The sequence below is a fragment of the Malaya genurostris genome, chromosome 3 (assembly GCF_030247185.1).
Source record: "Malaya genurostris strain Urasoe2022 chromosome 3, Malgen_1.1, whole genome shotgun sequence".
NCBI classification, from domain to species: domain Eukaryota; kingdom Metazoa; phylum Arthropoda; class Insecta; order Diptera; family Culicidae; genus Malaya; species Malaya genurostris.
In genome coordinates this window covers 43182536-43199174 of record NC_080572.1, presented here as the reverse complement: position 1 = coordinate 43199174, position 16639 = coordinate 43182536, and the positions used below count along the sequence as shown (strand labels likewise).

General features: G+C 38.1%; 2 protein-coding genes across 2 annotated transcripts; one reads left to right on the top strand and one right to left on the bottom strand.

Annotated features, from left to right (window-relative positions):
- Positions 1 to 5245: 5245 nt before the first annotated feature.
- Positions 5246 to 6705, top strand: LOC131434789 (dynactin subunit 2). Its single transcript, XM_058601934.1, has 3 exons — positions 5246 to 5405; positions 5467 to 6388; positions 6450 to 6705. Exons 1-3 carry the CDS (start codon positions 5370 to 5372, stop codon positions 6635 to 6637), a joined length of 1146 nt encoding a protein of 381 aa, XP_058457917.1. The 5' UTR covers positions 5246 to 5369; the 3' UTR covers positions 6638 to 6705.
- A 6-nt stretch (positions 6706 to 6711) lies between these two features.
- LOC131434788 (probable histone-lysine N-methyltransferase CG1716) lies at positions 6712 to 16337 on the bottom strand. Its single transcript, XM_058601933.1, has 7 exons — positions 16227 to 16337; positions 15924 to 16173; positions 15454 to 15858; positions 9365 to 15386; positions 9098 to 9300; positions 7665 to 8276; positions 6712 to 7608 (listed from the first exon to the last, which is right to left on the bottom strand). Exons 2-7 carry the CDS (start codon positions 16143 to 16145, stop codon positions 7429 to 7431), a joined length of 7644 nt encoding a protein of 2547 aa, XP_058457916.1. The 5' UTR covers positions 16146 to 16173; positions 16227 to 16337; the 3' UTR covers positions 6712 to 7428.
- Positions 16338 to 16639: the final 302 nt, after the last annotated feature.

Below are 16639 nucleotides of genomic sequence, written 5' to 3'. Positions count from 1 at the left end.
TCAAGTGAGTCATTTGTACTCACTTTTGCTTATTTAATTCAAATGTCAAAAAGTGAGTAATACTGATTTAGAAAACTGAGTAACTTCTACTCAATTTTTAAATTGACTCACAGTGCTTTGAAAACGTTGTGTGAAAATTTACGTTCACTGAACTTTTCCCTTTGTCGGAGGCGGAACCATGTTATAACAGCACATTATCGAAATGCTTACTGTACACCTCAAAGCAAATTGCGCAGGTTGAAGACGGTAAGAAAGTGTTCAGTCATATAGCAAGTATTATATTTATTTTTTCTATATAAGAATACATCAGAGCATTTGTACGAATGCTGTACAAAATGCCAGTACGTGGGCAACGTAGGAAGGCAGACGGATCCTTTCCAATGACCGATGAACAGGTAGCGGCTTCCTTCATTCGTTGGATAAAAGTAAGTCGGTATTTGTTTAAAGTAAAAATTCCTTATTCGAATCCCTTATTCAAATCGAATGATATTGAGAAATATTTACTCACTCGTGCTAATTTTCCTATTTGTAGCACTGAGTAAATGTTACTCAGAATTTGACAAATATCATATTCACTCAAAAGTGAGTAAACAAGCTTTACTCTCTATAGAGTAGTTCCACTTTAAACGAAAGTGAGTGAAATTGTACTCACTTTAGAGTAACATTGAACGAGCGTGTAGTTCTAGATGCAAAATTTATGTCAGTTACAAAATTTAAATCTGAATTTTAAAACAAGAAAAACTGGCAGCCCCAGCAGTGTTGCTGACTACAAGCTCATTCATTGCTACTCTCAAGTGAGTAATTTGTACTCACTTTTGCTTATTTAGTTCAAAGTGAGTAATATTGATTTAGAAGAATGAGTATTTTCGACTCAATTTCTAAATTGACAACAAGTTTTACTCACAGAGCTTTGAAAACGCTGTGTGAAAATTTACGTTCACTGAACTTTTCCCTTTGTCGGAGGCAGAACGGAGGAAAGCAGACGGATCCTTTCCAATGACCGATGAACAGGTAGCGGCTTCCTTCATTCGTGGGATAGAAGTAAGTCAGTATTTGTTGAAAGCAAAGAATTCCTTATTCGAATCCCTTATTCAATTCGAATGATATTGAGTAATTACTCAAAAGTGAGTAAACAAGCTTTACTCACTATAGAGTAGTTCCACTTTTAACGAAAGTGAGTGAAATTGTACTCACTTTAGAGTAACATTGAACGAGTGTGTAAGGTAGGCCGATTTGTTATTTTCCAGCGAATTTCAACAGTTTATGTTGGAATTCTAAGAAGAACTGGTTATTTACTCGTTCTGTATATCCGAAAAACATGAAGATTTAAATTTGTATATTCAGTTATGTAATGTTTTCATTTAAAAATAAACTGAAAATCAGCACGAAAACGTGCAAAATCGAAAAAGAAGAAGAAGACGCATTGACAATTCAGTCCGCATCTTCTCACTCAATTCCGACAGATTTCCGAATCAACCGGTTGGAGGCCAAATTCATTCGGAATCGGTTGTTGCGCTGAAGTTGGAATTGATTCGGAATCCACATGATTTCCACATGGAATTCCGAATGAAAATTTCTCGCCGACTCGGAATTGATTCGGAATCCATTCGGATCTGATGTGGGAATGACGAGTTTTCTATGCAAATTTCAAATATCATCATTAAAAATGACAAAAATGATTCTCGTATCCACTTGTACGCGGCGGACAGATTTACCTCCAGACGGCTGGTTATGTCTGCAAGCCATTTTTGCCGGAATTCAACAATGCAACAACCGTTTGCGGCAGAGAATTTCGCCTAGCGGTTATTTACGGTTCTTTTCTGTCGGATTCTTGCCGTACAAGATTGGCAGAACCGTTTTGAATCGGTTCTACATTTTAAGCGTCTCGGTTTTATTTTTTCAATAAAAAGTACATATGAAAGACAATAAGTTATTGCCCTTCATATATACTAATCATGGAAAATTTTATTGCCAATAACAGTGCTTTCTCACTACCAAACATACCAATATTTCAATCTCATTTAACTCGTCTCAAGATTCGTTTTTTGTATGCACATGCGGGGTTGACGCTCAGAGGATGGTAAACAAACATTCGAGCATTTCAAATCGAGTAAAATCTTAATTTCCTTATCGTAGTGATGATATTCTGATCGATAATTTGTAGGGAAGTGCGGTAAAGGGTACTGAATAAACAAGTAGTTTGTAATATCCAATTTTTTGATAGCCATTTTTTTCATTGTTTCGGTTTTTGCGAATGATGCTAGCCACAGTTACATGACGTCATAGGCATTTTCCAGACAAATCTGGCAGCTGGCAAAGCACATTGCCGCGAAACTGAATTACGGATAGTGACACCTGCCAATGAAAAATGAAACCAAGAAAAGGAGGATTATTTCGAAAATTTTCATATCGGCAGTAGTGATTTGCAACATTTTTATCGTTTATTCAATAGTACAAATAGATATCAGCAATAAAAGTACACTCGGAATGGAAAAAAATTGATTTCAAAATGATTACTTCTACTCTTTTGGTGTAAACTACGAATAAACATGGAAAATCTTCAGAAATGTGTGAAATTGGGTTAGGTTAGGTTTTTTTGGATCAACATTTTTTTAAACAGAAACCAGTGTAATGTTGATTTCTCGAGTACTAGAATGTATAGCGATCGAGTACCATTTATTTTGGATACTTTATTTTTTATTTCCAGGCATTTGAAAAATGGTATTAAACCCAGTTTAATGCTCTATTCTTAATAAACGTTAGTTTTCGCACAATGAATTAAAATCAACATTACCACCTCAGAGTAAAAACTTTTTCTTCAACTTCTATTATGTTTTTTCAATTGAATTTGCCAGTTTTTTTTAAGAAATCGTTGAAAAGGTGAAAAAATTGAAAATTTTCCAACCGATTTGACAGCTCTTGCTAAAAGCATCATCTCTAAACAAGCAGCGCCTCTACATTTAGCGGCCCTTACTCGAGCATTATTTTTGTCATTTTTAATGATGACTAAGTAATGATGTATTTCAATTTTGATAGAAATCTCGTCATTACTGCATCGTTACACGTTCATTAAAATGATATTATTTAATAGTAATGACATTTTTAATGACTCGTGTAATACCATGTTCACATTAGCGCTTATATTACTTAATATACCGAGATGATTCGCATATCACGTGGAAGTGTTCACATATGATCGAAATGATATCACAGACTAACAGACAGGACACTCAAATTTGATTCTTCAATCATTTTAACGGTCATTTCGAATATTCCATTATTTGGGACAGTACTCACATGTGTCATGATGGCGCCACGTTACCCTATCAAAAACATCATGTCTGTCATCTAGACTGTCTTTATTTTTTTCATTTACCAACAGAGTTGCCATTCATACAGAATTACCTGTAATGTATTGATTTGTATGCGTCCATGCGAATTTCATGCAGGATACAGATTTAATACATATTGCCAAAGATAAACTGAAGATTACAATGTTCCATACGTTTCATTGAAAAATGTTGGGTCAGTAATCGTGAACCAGTTGGTTCAGTAATAATGTAATTTTATTGACCCTCCGTTAACAAGCGTCGACTAGTTCCGACAAAATGCCATGGAAACAATACAAGTTAGAAAGGAAGCACACATATGTTTACATTCAGCATATAATGATTTCTTGCCACAACTGATGCTTCATGGGATGAGGCTATAACAAACTAAATAAATTCTAGACAATGGTTCTAAGTAGTTTTCACTTTCTTATTCTAAGAATCACTGATATAAAGCGAAATTTCTCAATATCGTTCATACTGTAACTTGATATTTTTCCAAACATAAACAATCATTGTCATAGTTACGACGCATCTAGTGATCAGACACTTGTTGTTTTGCTTCAAAATACTCAAATTGACAGTGAACCGAGCTCATCGAGGGGTCCTATTCAAATGATACCTAAGAAATCGCAGACTACTCTATCTTGAGTTTATCTTTGATATTGCCTAAACTATATACATAATTGCGCCTACTTCTCATCCTCCAACTCAATAAAAAATCGAACCCGTTTTGTTACAATATTTACTTGCTTCTGGTCTGCCGCCACTTAATTTCGGGTGAAAACTACCAACACAATAAAAAATAGTCTAGATGAACAAATTTGAGTCGAATAAATGGTTACCCTCCAACATCAAGAAAAAGTTAAATATATTATCAACGTAATCCAATAAATCATTGTCACGATTCATTTTCAAATATTTTGATGAAATCAGGCATCCCTGCAAGCAGCTGATCGGTGTTGACAAACGAGGGGAAACCAACTAGTAAAAAAACTTACATAACACAAGGGGTGTACAGATAGTAAATAGTTCGCGCAGTACAATATAGGTGGAACTAGTGCATCACGAAAAATAATTTTTATTAGAATTTACTCATACTGTCATGTCTGTTAGTCTGTGATGATATCGTTTGACAATGAAGTTGTCATATTGAATGTTCCCATTAGGAGTAAGATCAATAATATTGCTTTTCTCTCCTACAATTCAATCAATAATTTAAGTCTTGCATTTAATGGTCTCCGAACGCCAGTATTCGTTGAAAATTGGAAATTATAATGATTGTTTATTGTCACTCTCAAAGTGACGATCATAAATAAGTGCGTTCAATGCCATTATCCGTGTTGCTAGTTGCGATTTTTGACAACTCGAGATGATATCGTGCATGATATCCCGTATATCATGCCAAAATGGTGATACGCGTTGACATCAAATTGTATGGGATATCAAGTGATATCGCACATGATATCATCGGATATCAAGTATATCCGTATATCACTTGATATCAGCGCTAATGTGAACATACTATAAGGGCCGCTTTTCAGTTTTGCGACAATGTGCTAAATGCAAATTTTTTTAAAATGACCTGGCAACGCTGATTCACTGCTTGATGCATTGGATGCATTGAATCTGGAGCAGCGCTGCCAACTATACCGATTTTTCGGAATTTATATCGATTTTTGGACGCGATACAGGAATACAGATATGCTCTCTCAAAATACCGACATTTCAATTTTCATACAGATAAATACCGATTTTCAGTTTTTGTTTTGGATTCCATAGGGGTAAACCAGGTCGAGCGACTTTTTTTTTTGTCGCAAAATCAGTTTCGGCACTAAATCCATGTTTGATTTTTCGAGAAAAATAGAGAAAGATATTCTACAGATACATTTTTCCGCCAAATACAGATTTTTGGAAAAAACAGTTGACAGCACTGATCTGAAGTGTAGGTGATATCATCACTATTTATTTGTATATTTGCGCAGACGGTAATTCCTCCAATCAAATCATCTGAAAATATTCATAACTGCATTAAGTGTGATGGCTGACCCGAAGTTTCAATTTTTGCCGTATATCGTGAGAAAGTTCTAATGATAACTATATTACATTAAACCTCACATACTATTTTCACCATTAGGCTCACGATCAACCGGATGTTTACGAGACACCAGATGTCCCAGAGACAGAAACATCCGATTTTTACGAGGAAGAGCCATCGAATGAAAGTATTGAACGCTTGCATATTTCTACAAAGGATTCTTACAATAAATTTAAAGGAAAATACCTCACAGGAGATGTTGACTTCAGCGATAGAATTGGAAAACGATTTCGCATCGGGTATGATGCACGTAGTGGAGAGTGGGATCTAGCTGGTGAGGGTGAAAAAGAATCTCCCATTCAAAAATGCCTTCGTTTGCAATGTGAAATGAATGATTTAATGGATGAAATCGCTACATCACAAGCGGATGCTAGTAAAAGTAAGGAAGAGAAAGCTTCTTATGAAGTGGTTTTTGAGGTTGTTGGCACTGCAAAAAAGGTGCTTGAAAGTTTGAAACTAGAACAAGCGACTGGAAATGAATCTGTCAATGCAGCAGCGGATAGCGAGGCAAAAAATCTGTTGAAAAAAATTGAAGAATATAAAAAGTCTGGTGGTGGTGATACTGGTAAGACATTAACCGAACTAGCTTATAGTTCCCGAATCGCTGAGCTGGAACTTCGTCTTCACCAGCTAGAAGTAGCAGTTGGATCAAAACCTGAGAAAATAAGCCGCTTAGCTGCCTCGACCGGTGCTGGTAATTTGATAGAAGCCGTGCAATCAATCTCAGCAAAAGCAGCGTTGTTGCAGCCGCAGCAATTGGATTTGATTGATGCTCGATTGGCTAATTTGAATAAGAATATGGATATTATACTAGAGAAATCATCTTTGACCGGACAAGACGTTAACAGGGAGCAAAAGATACTCGAGTTATATGAAATTGCGAAGACTACGGAACCAATCGTGCAAATTTTGCCTGATATGTTGAATCGCATGCAAACGCTAGAGACATTGCATAAATATGGTCTTTATTCTATATATTTCTGTTGGTTTAGCAATAACTATGTTTCCTATATTTTTTATAGCAACTAACTTCGGAAAGCTATTTGCTGAATTGGAGACTACACAATCCAGTATCTTGAACGGAATTGCGGGAAATAAGTCATTACTCACTGGAGTGCAAGAAGCATTTGCACAAAATCTCGAAAATGTCAATAGCGAGGTGAAGAAACTAGAACAACGTATGAAAACTATACAAGAAAAAGCAAAATAAAACTTAACAAACTAGTAAACCATTCCTTGTAACTCGACTAGTAAAAACAATAAAGCTTTCTTAGTGTAGTTTCGGTTTTTTATGTGTACTTCAAATTATTTTTAAAATATTTTATATCTGCATATTTATTTCAACATACTATTGGGCTTTTTATTATCGCCCCTATTCTGTATTTCGATCGAATCGGATTTTTTCGAATGAATGTAAAAATTGCATTCTGTAATTCGATCGAGTTATGCTTTTGTATGAAAAACTCGAACTAAATCGAGTTACAGAATGCAAAATTTCGCATTCGTTCGAAAAAATCCAATTCGAACGTAATACAGAATAGGGGTGCATACTTATTCACAAGTCGATCGATGACACTCCATTTCATATAATTTTCAAAGTATTATAGTGTACCTTAGATAGTTGCACTGCCGTTCCAAGAAAAATGTTCCTGAATAATAGGAAATTATATTGAACATTGGTCGTTGACTGCATAACATCTCGAGATAGTATGTATATTTTTAAATTGTAATTTTTGGATATATGTTCAGCAGTCTACTGTATCATGCTCAATTTACACAATCTATTTGACTGTTTGGAATTTTATAATGCACTTCAATTGATTTTCAAAATCAATTGTTATATGATAGACAATACCAGTTAAATTATTTCTAATTATACACTAATTCACACGCGTTAAATTTATATAAATTAAAACCAAATATGCTGTATGGATTCTATTTCTGGGGAGCTGGTGGAGCACTAGCAGAACCAGATTGCTCCAATTTCCCCTTGGCGTTGTCTCAAAGATTTATGCTAGCGTAATCGGGTTCATTTTCACCTCGAACATAAATAGATCCATGCTTGGCCATGTATTTTTTTATGAATTCGCGAGCCTTGGTACGTACCGAATCGGTAACTTCTAACTCATTGATTGTATTGTCACAATGTTTCAGCTCCTTCACCAAGACAAAATGAGTCAACTGTAAGGAAAAATAGTATATTAGGATCTCGTTTACGTTTATAAGTAACAACATACTTTTCTAGCCAAGTGCTTGAAGTCCTCGGTGTTGGTAATTCGTCCAGTTTGGCATGAGTCCTTGCGGTAAGCGCCAAGATGCTGAACAATAACACCAGCAATTTCACCGCGGAATTTCTCTTTAATTTTTTTGGCTTCATCACTATTAATGTCCAACTTATCAGGTTTTTTACGTTTTCCAATCTTTGATGAGCTGCCCCCCAATGACGTAGAAGATGTTGTTGGTAATGACAACCCTCCAAATGTTGAACTTTCCCCAGTTTTCGCTGCTCGTTTCTTGCCTAAACGCTGCTTAACTTTTTGCCACTCCTCGTATGGTGAAATTTTCTTTTTCTTCGTCAAGATGTCCAACTCATCCACGATGCATTTATCATCGACGATTTTATGCGACACGACCAGATCGTCATCGATGAGAGCACTTTCGGCAGCGCTCTTGTCTAGAATATCGGCTGAGAAGGAACCACTGAATGGACTATCCGCCAGTGATTTGTCCAGCATGCTACGCGCTCGTAATCGTTTAGCTTCTTCTTTCCGGCGGCGTAGTTTCTCTTTGGTTTCCTTGTATCGTTTCATTTCCATCTGACCGTACAGTTTATCTTCTTCGGTTCGAGGCTGCAATACAGAAATGATTGTTTTTGTTTTTTTATAGGACAGCTGAAACTCTCCCCTTTAGAATTTATCGGTACGCGGTACCTTGTATCTTCTGTATCTACTGTGTTTGCAAATAATTTGACAAATGGACAAGAAGGTGGTAGCCATTATTAGGAAGAATCTCAATCTTTCTGTGTGAAACATGGCTCGCAAGGTGAATCAGTGACAAGGTCTGAAGGAGTACAAAGTGAAAAAGGTGCCCAAACGTGATGACAAGCAAAATTTCACTGCAAAAATTGTCTAGTATAGCACGAGATGATGAAACATATGTGCTCGAAGACTTTAAACAGTTTCCAGGTACTCAATGCAAAGGAACGCCGATGCCGAACCGAGTTCCGTACAAAGAAAGTCTCCAAATTGCCGAAGAAGTAATTGATTTGGCAGGCCACATGTAGTTGTTAGTCGAAAATCTAATACGTACCAAAAAACAGCCACCAAACTGTCCAGAACTTTGCCCAATACAGAAGTTCTGGGCTCTAGTTTAGCGGAGACTCTTCGAAATTAAGAAAGTAAATGGAACCGATGCTTTCAAGGGAAGATGGACAATCGTTGCCACGGACGTGTCTAAGGATTCCGTACAGAACAAAATTGGATACAAGAACTTTACAGAAAGAAGTATTAATACCTCAATCATCTGTTTCTAATGTACATAAATCTCTAATATTCTGAAATAAACAACCGATTTTGTTGAATTATGTGCAAATTTGTTCTTGCTGCAATTAAGTTGGTATCCGAAATTTAACGTGGACAGTTATTTGTGCTACAAAATAAGTAATACTTACACTAATTATCCTTTCCTGCACCAGTTTGTTACTGTGCTTTCGTTTACGGTGCTGTAGCAGTTCCTCCGCCGTTTTTTCAAACGTATCACCAAGCGCTTTATCGACTTTGCCTCGCGTATGAGGGGTGGAATCATCACCATCCAAATCTTTAATTGTTTTGGAAAGATCATCATTCATATCATCGGGTTTTGCAAGAACATCATCTGAAAATAGTATGATAATGAAATGGAATACTTGAGCAAACCGGTTAATAATGTCATCTTTTACCTAGATTAAAACTGGATTGTTGCTTTTTCTTCCGTTTGAGTAATTGCTCTAACTGAATGTTCAGATATTCTTCCTCGGAATCCTCTGTGTCAGTTGTACTTGAGTCGGAGCTCATTGAAATATCCTCGTCGCGTAAACCGTGACCTGGACCGCTTTCGGTATCTTTTTTCGGAGGTTCCCACTGGGGTACACGATCTTTCACGTGGTAGTAATATAACAACCCTCTTTCATCAATAGCAAATTTCCATAGTGGAGGTAAATCCATAGGGGGCAGTTCATAGTCCTCGGGATCTGTGGACATCGGTGGTGGCAGTACTTTGAAATACACGTGGCTCGGAGGTGTTGGTAAAAGACGATCATCTGCGGAAAAATATTCCCCGGTAGCTGGATTCATTTTAGCAGGTAGGTCTTGTGGGGCTGTCAAATGTGGGTTCAGTCCGAATTTCAGACAATTATTTTCATGTTGTAACCACAACTCCTTGTTTCGTCGTTCGGCTTCCTCGTGGGCAACTTTCATCTCGAACATTTGCCTGCGTTGTTGCTTGTCCATTTTCAACATAGGGTTGGCAGTAGAAGCAAGAGCTCTTTTCATTTTATAGAAGCTAGCTTCGTCGACCGACTTTCGGCGTTTGAGTTCACGAGTTCGATCGAAGAAACGGCTCGATGTGTGTCGATTTGAATGCTGATTGTCGTCTTCTCCAAGACCTAGGGCTTTATAGCGCAAATCTGCTTCTCGCTCATGTTCCTTCATTTGTTCGATCCTCTCTTTTTTTGGGATTCGAAAGACTTCTTTGAGATTGATCCAACTGATCAACAGTTTGCAAGATAGGATTCTTATTTGTGTACCGAGGCGTTTCTCTTCCGGTGCGTTTTCATCTTCCGGTTCCGGGATTTGAATGGAATCCATTAAACTAGCAGCAGATGTTATTGGTTCACTAACACTACTGGACGGTTTTTCTTTTTCCGTTTCCTTCTCAACACATGTGCTGCTAATAATTTCTTTCAATTTTCCTAGATCAGCCAATTTCAGTAGCTCGGGCATGTTCTTCAAAACTTCTGCGTTACCAACAATGTCTTGCTTCTTTGCATCCGATGAACTGGTGTTGCTATCACTTCCTGCTCCATTGCTGTCACTGGGAGAGCTGGTGCTAGAGGTTTCCCTTTCCTTCTCTTTCTCTACTTCCTTTTCCTTCGGTTTATCGATTCTCGCCCATTTTTCGATCGTTTGTAAGATTTTACTATCTTTCAGCATTGTTTTGTTCGGAATCGGTAATCGGTCGAGCGTATCAAGTATTTGTATGCGGAACTTCAGATCGTCAACAGACTCGGTAGATTCACAGATCCAGCCATAAAGCAATCTTAAACCATGGTAATCTAAGAAGAGACGCCGGCAAGGTAGTTCACCGCTTTGTAGAATTGTTAACAAACGGCTTCTTGATTTGATATCCTTGGCCCGAACCATCAACCGAGACAGTTTCAACGTTTGAGCTTGATTCTTCAATCCGGTCTTCAAAAGATTGTTGATTTCCTTCTCCAAATCAGGATCCTCGTGAATTTGCGGACGTCGTTTTTTCGCTCGTTCGGTTCGCTTCCGAACCTTTTTGGGTTTAGGCTCGGGAGGTTTGACAGTGACTGTAGGTTCTTTCTGCTTACTTAGGTTCAATTCGCTTTCAGCTGGAGCATGTTGAATTTCGCCCGTATTGCTAGTTTCGTCAAGTTTTGAAGTTTTCGATAAAATTTCAGACACTGTTGCTGTCTCAGGAGTTATTTCTTCCTCCTCGCTTTCTTCGATTTCCTCCTCGTCCTCATATTCTGATTCACCGTCGCTACCAGGATCACCACCAATCCAACCGGTGCAGTTTGCCGCCTCGCAGTAGCATTTTTGGGCTCGCCTACCGTACCGTTGAAATTGATAGTCGAATGTAATTTCCTCTCCGGGCATAATGTATTTCGTGCTGAAGAATCCAATACGCAGCTCGCCGTTGACCGTCCACTTCTGCGTTTCTGCGTTCGGGTCACACGAGTGATTGATGAAGCGGGAAATGTTACCCTTCGTCGTAGCATCAATAATCGCATCGCTACGTAATGCCATGAAATAATAATGTTTATTCTTTTCTTCGGAATACTGCTCAGCTCGTACGTCAAACTGCTCACTGTTCAATACCTCTCCAACGTATTCCATGATAAACTCGCCAGGTAAAATTCCAATGCTAGCCTGTATTCCGAATCCCTTCTTATCTGTTCGAAATACTTGACAGTTTGCGTATTCCTGCTTCTGGAAACGTTTATTCGTGCATCGATCTCCTACGACGCATCTTGAGCCACATTCAATCATAAGTAGCTTGTTCAAACAGTCTTCACCGCAGCCTAACTCACCCCGTTCGGTTTCCTCACTTGTCATGAAACAATCACACATCATTTTCTTCGCTTCCTTGCTGATTATTTTATCGCACTGATAGAGATTCTCTCGGATGGTTTCAAAACGACCAAGTTTTTCCTCCATATCCCGTAAATACTCCTCAGAAAGTTCAATGTTAGTTATAGATGCATCGTGCTCTCCTTTGGCTTGCCCTTCACTTCCAATAGTAAAATCTGACGCAGTTATCACATTGAAGCTTCCTGTGAGAGCATCCTTCAGCACTTTAGTTTCAAATCCCACCGAAATTGTTGTTTTCTTAAGAAACTTATCCTTATCCTTAACAAGACCATGCCCGCTAGTCCTCTGCTTCTGTGAACTTATCGTTTTAATACGAGACGACCGTCGAATGTTACCATCATCCAAGTCTGTTTTCATCTCTTTCACATAGTCTAGAGTTACACTGTTATTCGAATTAGAATCCTCGTTCGATACTTCCTGTGGTGGTGGTGATGAAATATGTTCAGTTTCACCGACAGATGGACTGTCGTCAACAACAGTAACCGGTTTCAAATCTATCAGTGGTTGATTCACATAAGGTTTCAAATCTACCGATGGTTGATTCACAGATTTCAAATCAACCGATGTTTTATTCACAGAAGGTTTATCCTCGGAGATGTTTATGTTTTCAAATGCTTTCAACACAATTTCCGGGCGTTGACCAGATATCTGCACGCTGGTGTCAAATGCTTCCGAAATTTTCTGCACTGCTTCCTCATCCGATGGTTCTTTCTTCATAAACTCTGCTTTGCATTCTTGTTTCACTAATTCAATTGATTGATCCGTCGAAAGATTTGCCGGTGAGACACTGTCATGGGGCATATCCTCCTCACATTGGTACATCTTCCTGGATGCTTTTGTTGCGATACGGGGAGTCTCGTGTTGTGTTGGTTCTTGCTGTTCAGTAAGAACTATATTGGCTACTTGTTCCAAGACGATTTTTTCCTTTACTTCTTTTGTCTCATCTGAATTTTCTGATGATTCTAGCTCGCAAGGTAATTTCACAGCTTCGCTTAAAATTGTTTCTTTTATTTTTTCTTTGTTAGAATCAATTTTCGTTGTTGACTCATCTTTAGGTTTTTCATCTTTAATTGAACTGCTCAAGCTTTTTCTGGATTTTGAGCTGCTACTGGAACTCGATTCTTTTCGATTTGAGCTAGGTTGAGCTTTTGATGATTTCTTAGAGCTGCTCGAGCTGCTGGACTTGACCGTAACCGGAGAAGATTCGATTGAACGATTTTTCTCCTTGGACTCCTTGAGAAGAGATTTCGATTCTCCTGACTCTTTCTTCCGAGCCTCGTGCTCAGTGTACTTGGAGGTCACTGGTGAAGAAACTGCGGAACGATGCTTCTCTTTTGATTCTTTGTGTGCATACTTTGATTCACTGGAACTCTTTTTCCGTATCTCTGAATCACTACGATGTTTATCAGATTTTCGATTTTTTTCGTACTCTTTTGAACGCTTTGATTCATCGGACTGTTTATTCTTTATGGTGCTCGGATCCATCGCTTGCAGTTCCGAATCAAAACATTTTTTAGGTTTGTCCACTGTTTTGGGTACAGGTGGTTTGGGTTTTTCCGTATCCGAAGATTTTTTTTCGTCTAACTCACTACGCTTTTTATCAGACACGTGCTTCTTTTCACCAGAGAATTCCTTGTGTTCTGATCGTTTTTTCTCAGACTCGGAAGCATTTGACCGACGATCCTTTTTGCTACCCTCAGATCCACGTTTCCGATGTTTTTCTTTGTCCCTGTCCTTATGACTTCTGGAAGAATCTCGATCCTTTCGGCTGCTGTCACGATCTCTGTGTTCTTTGGAAGAAGAATGATCTTTGTGTTCTTTTGATTTTTTTACATCCTTTGAAGTACTCTGTCTTCGATGGTAACTGCTTTCCTTGGATGACTTTTTCGATTCTTTTTGGGTGTCCTTTTTAGATAGTTCTTCTTTATCTTTCAGAGTTTCGTCCTTCACTGGTTCAGAAGGAATTATATCTTTTATTTCTAGCACTATTATCTCCGAAGTATCTGGTGTTTTAGGGACAGGTATAGATGTTTCCATAGTATTGTCGATTTCTTTTTTCGGTTTCTCTGACGAACCTGTCGAAAAAGCCTTTTGAGCACTTTTTGATACCGATTTACGTCTTTCGTATGTTTTTTTTGACACCTTCAATATTTGTTTCTCGGAGTTATCAACAGTAATAGCAGTAGAATGTTCTTGAATCTGAGTTTTGATATTTAGTTCTTCGACTGGGACTTGCATTGTAACCGGTTTTAGCGCGTCTATGAATTGATCTTCTATCAATTGGCTTTTTTCCTTCTCTGGAATAACGTCTGCTGCTGGTAAGACAATGTCATCCACAAGGTCACTGTTTATTGCAACGTTTTCTACTGTGCTAGGAAAACTGTCTCGTTGACTTCTTCCTCTCCGTGGGAGCGCACTGGACGGCGAAGGTCGTCTGCCACCTCTAATTCGTCGACGATTTCTTGGTGGCTTCGAAACTACTTCCAATACTTCCAAAGGTCCACCATCATTATCGGTAATTATTTCTTCAGCTTGTAATACTATTTCAATTGCATCTTCCAGACCATCATCGATAGATACGGTACTCATCGAAGTTACTATATCTGACTGTTGCGTTATTACAGGTTGTGTGTTTTTCACTGGTTCAGGATCTGGTTCGAAAACTTTGTTGAATAGATTTTCTTGAGAATTTTTGGCTGTTTTGTAGGATCGTTTAATAAATGTAGATCCAGCCGGGCGTATGGCGGTGGGTTCTTCGACAGTAACAACGGGTTTTGTTTTTGCTACCTTCGGCGTACGTCCGCGCCGTTTTTTAATCGTTTTGTCAGTGTCCAACTTATCATCCATGTTTGAATTGTCTACCTGCGTCAGTGGAGTCACATTTGACAAAAAAGGATCGAATGCAAAAGCGGATAGCGTGGATAGTGTTGAAAAAGAAGGCCCTGCACCAGGATCGAATATGTCCTCTTCGGGCCAACCACAAAACTCCTCAGGTGATGGAGTTCCATCATATCTGAAGAAGTCGTCGTCGGAAAAATAACTACTATCAATGTTGACTGTCAATGTTGAATCATTTTTATCATCTGGCCCGGGCAACTCAACCGTTGCATCATCATATTGTAATAACGACTCATCTACCATGAGTTCTGCTTTCTTACGTCCTCTCGGAGTCGGTGTCTTGGATCGTGTCATACGTCTCATTGGTTTTTCATGGCCCTCCAGTTTTGTAGGACTCACTTTTTTATTTATATATGTTTTTTTAGGTGGATTAAATAACATCGGCGGTGATTCTGGACATAAATCTTCAGCAAATACAGTTGTCTCAATTTCTTTCACGTGACTCTTTCTTCCACCTCCATTGCCACGAGCTAACTTCACATCAGAATATGGAACTTGCGATGAAGGTAACGGAGCATCGACAACAAAATCTCGATATTTATTAGTTACTTTGACTTGCCGTTTCGATTTTCTTGTTCCAATCACTTCTGCTTTAGAAATGTCACCTTCGCGTTCAAGACTTGTAGATGGACCACTGCTAACTGAACTGATAGCATCGTCTTCGTCACTTCTCTTGTCTTTTTTTTGCTGTAATATGTTTTTTATTTTTATTTTTTTTTTTCAGTCGAATGTCGAAAACAAGTAAATATAATACCTCCGTGATTTCCATGCCCACAACACCGGTTTTATCCATTAAAACGCAAAGTGTATGTTTCTCCGATACGGTTTGCTTAAAATCCTCTATCACCAATGAATCGTAATCGGTTTCATTGCTACCCTCATCCACCACCAACATACTTTTTGTTCGTCTCTTTATTTGTCTTTTACAGCTTCCCAAGCCTGGTGTATTCGGGTGGTCCTTAGTGATGACAGCACACGTAATGTCATCAAAATCATCATTCAATTTTACGACACAGCTTTCTGGGAGCTCCATAACAGTGCTCTCATGTGACTTTGAATCATCATCCATAATCTCAATCAATTTTACGTTATCCTCCTCCATCGTTGTGGCATATGGCACTTTCTGACTTCTAGTAGCCCTAGTAGATGTAGATGATTGCTGCAGAGTTAAGAAAAGTTAAATATTATTATAGGAATAAAATAACACATCTGATTTTGAAATACCTTCTGCAAATTAGGATTCATTTGCTCCATAGGCAATTTCTGCAACACAACTGATGGACTCAAATTTGAAGCTGCTGCAATTTTATCCGAACGTTCCGTTCCTAACAAAACTACACTGCTACTGCTGCTCTCCGGCGAAGGCTCTTCTTTTTCTTCACTTCTAGGTGACGGAGTGTTACTTGTCACTGTTGTTGAAGTCCGCGTTGTTCGAACCATTTTCATTGAAAAATAATATCAATCGCTTCATACGCTACGGAATTATTATTATTTGCCACAGTGAATATCCGATAACAATTTTTCTACCTAAAAAATCCGGAAAACAATAGTACTCCTTACGAAATACCTATCGAATACAAATGGCCGCCATTGTTTTAAAAATTTGACATTTCAAGAAGCATGCTCATAGAAAAGAACTCCATCAGTTTACTAATACTACTAAAATATTGAATGATGCGAATGAAATGATAAAAGAACAGAAAACATAAACAAGCTTCACTGCGAATCAGAGATGCCAGATATTTTCATAGAAAATCTGTATTGCTTCTTATAAAATATCTGTATTTATCTGTATTTGCTAATACAGTGAACTTTCTATAATACAATTATGTTCAAAGATGTTATATAATGGTAGATTCAATTTCATATCTTCGTAAGTCATTGCGGTACTCACAAGAATATTCAACGACGAAATTTAATAGTTCAACAACAATTGAATT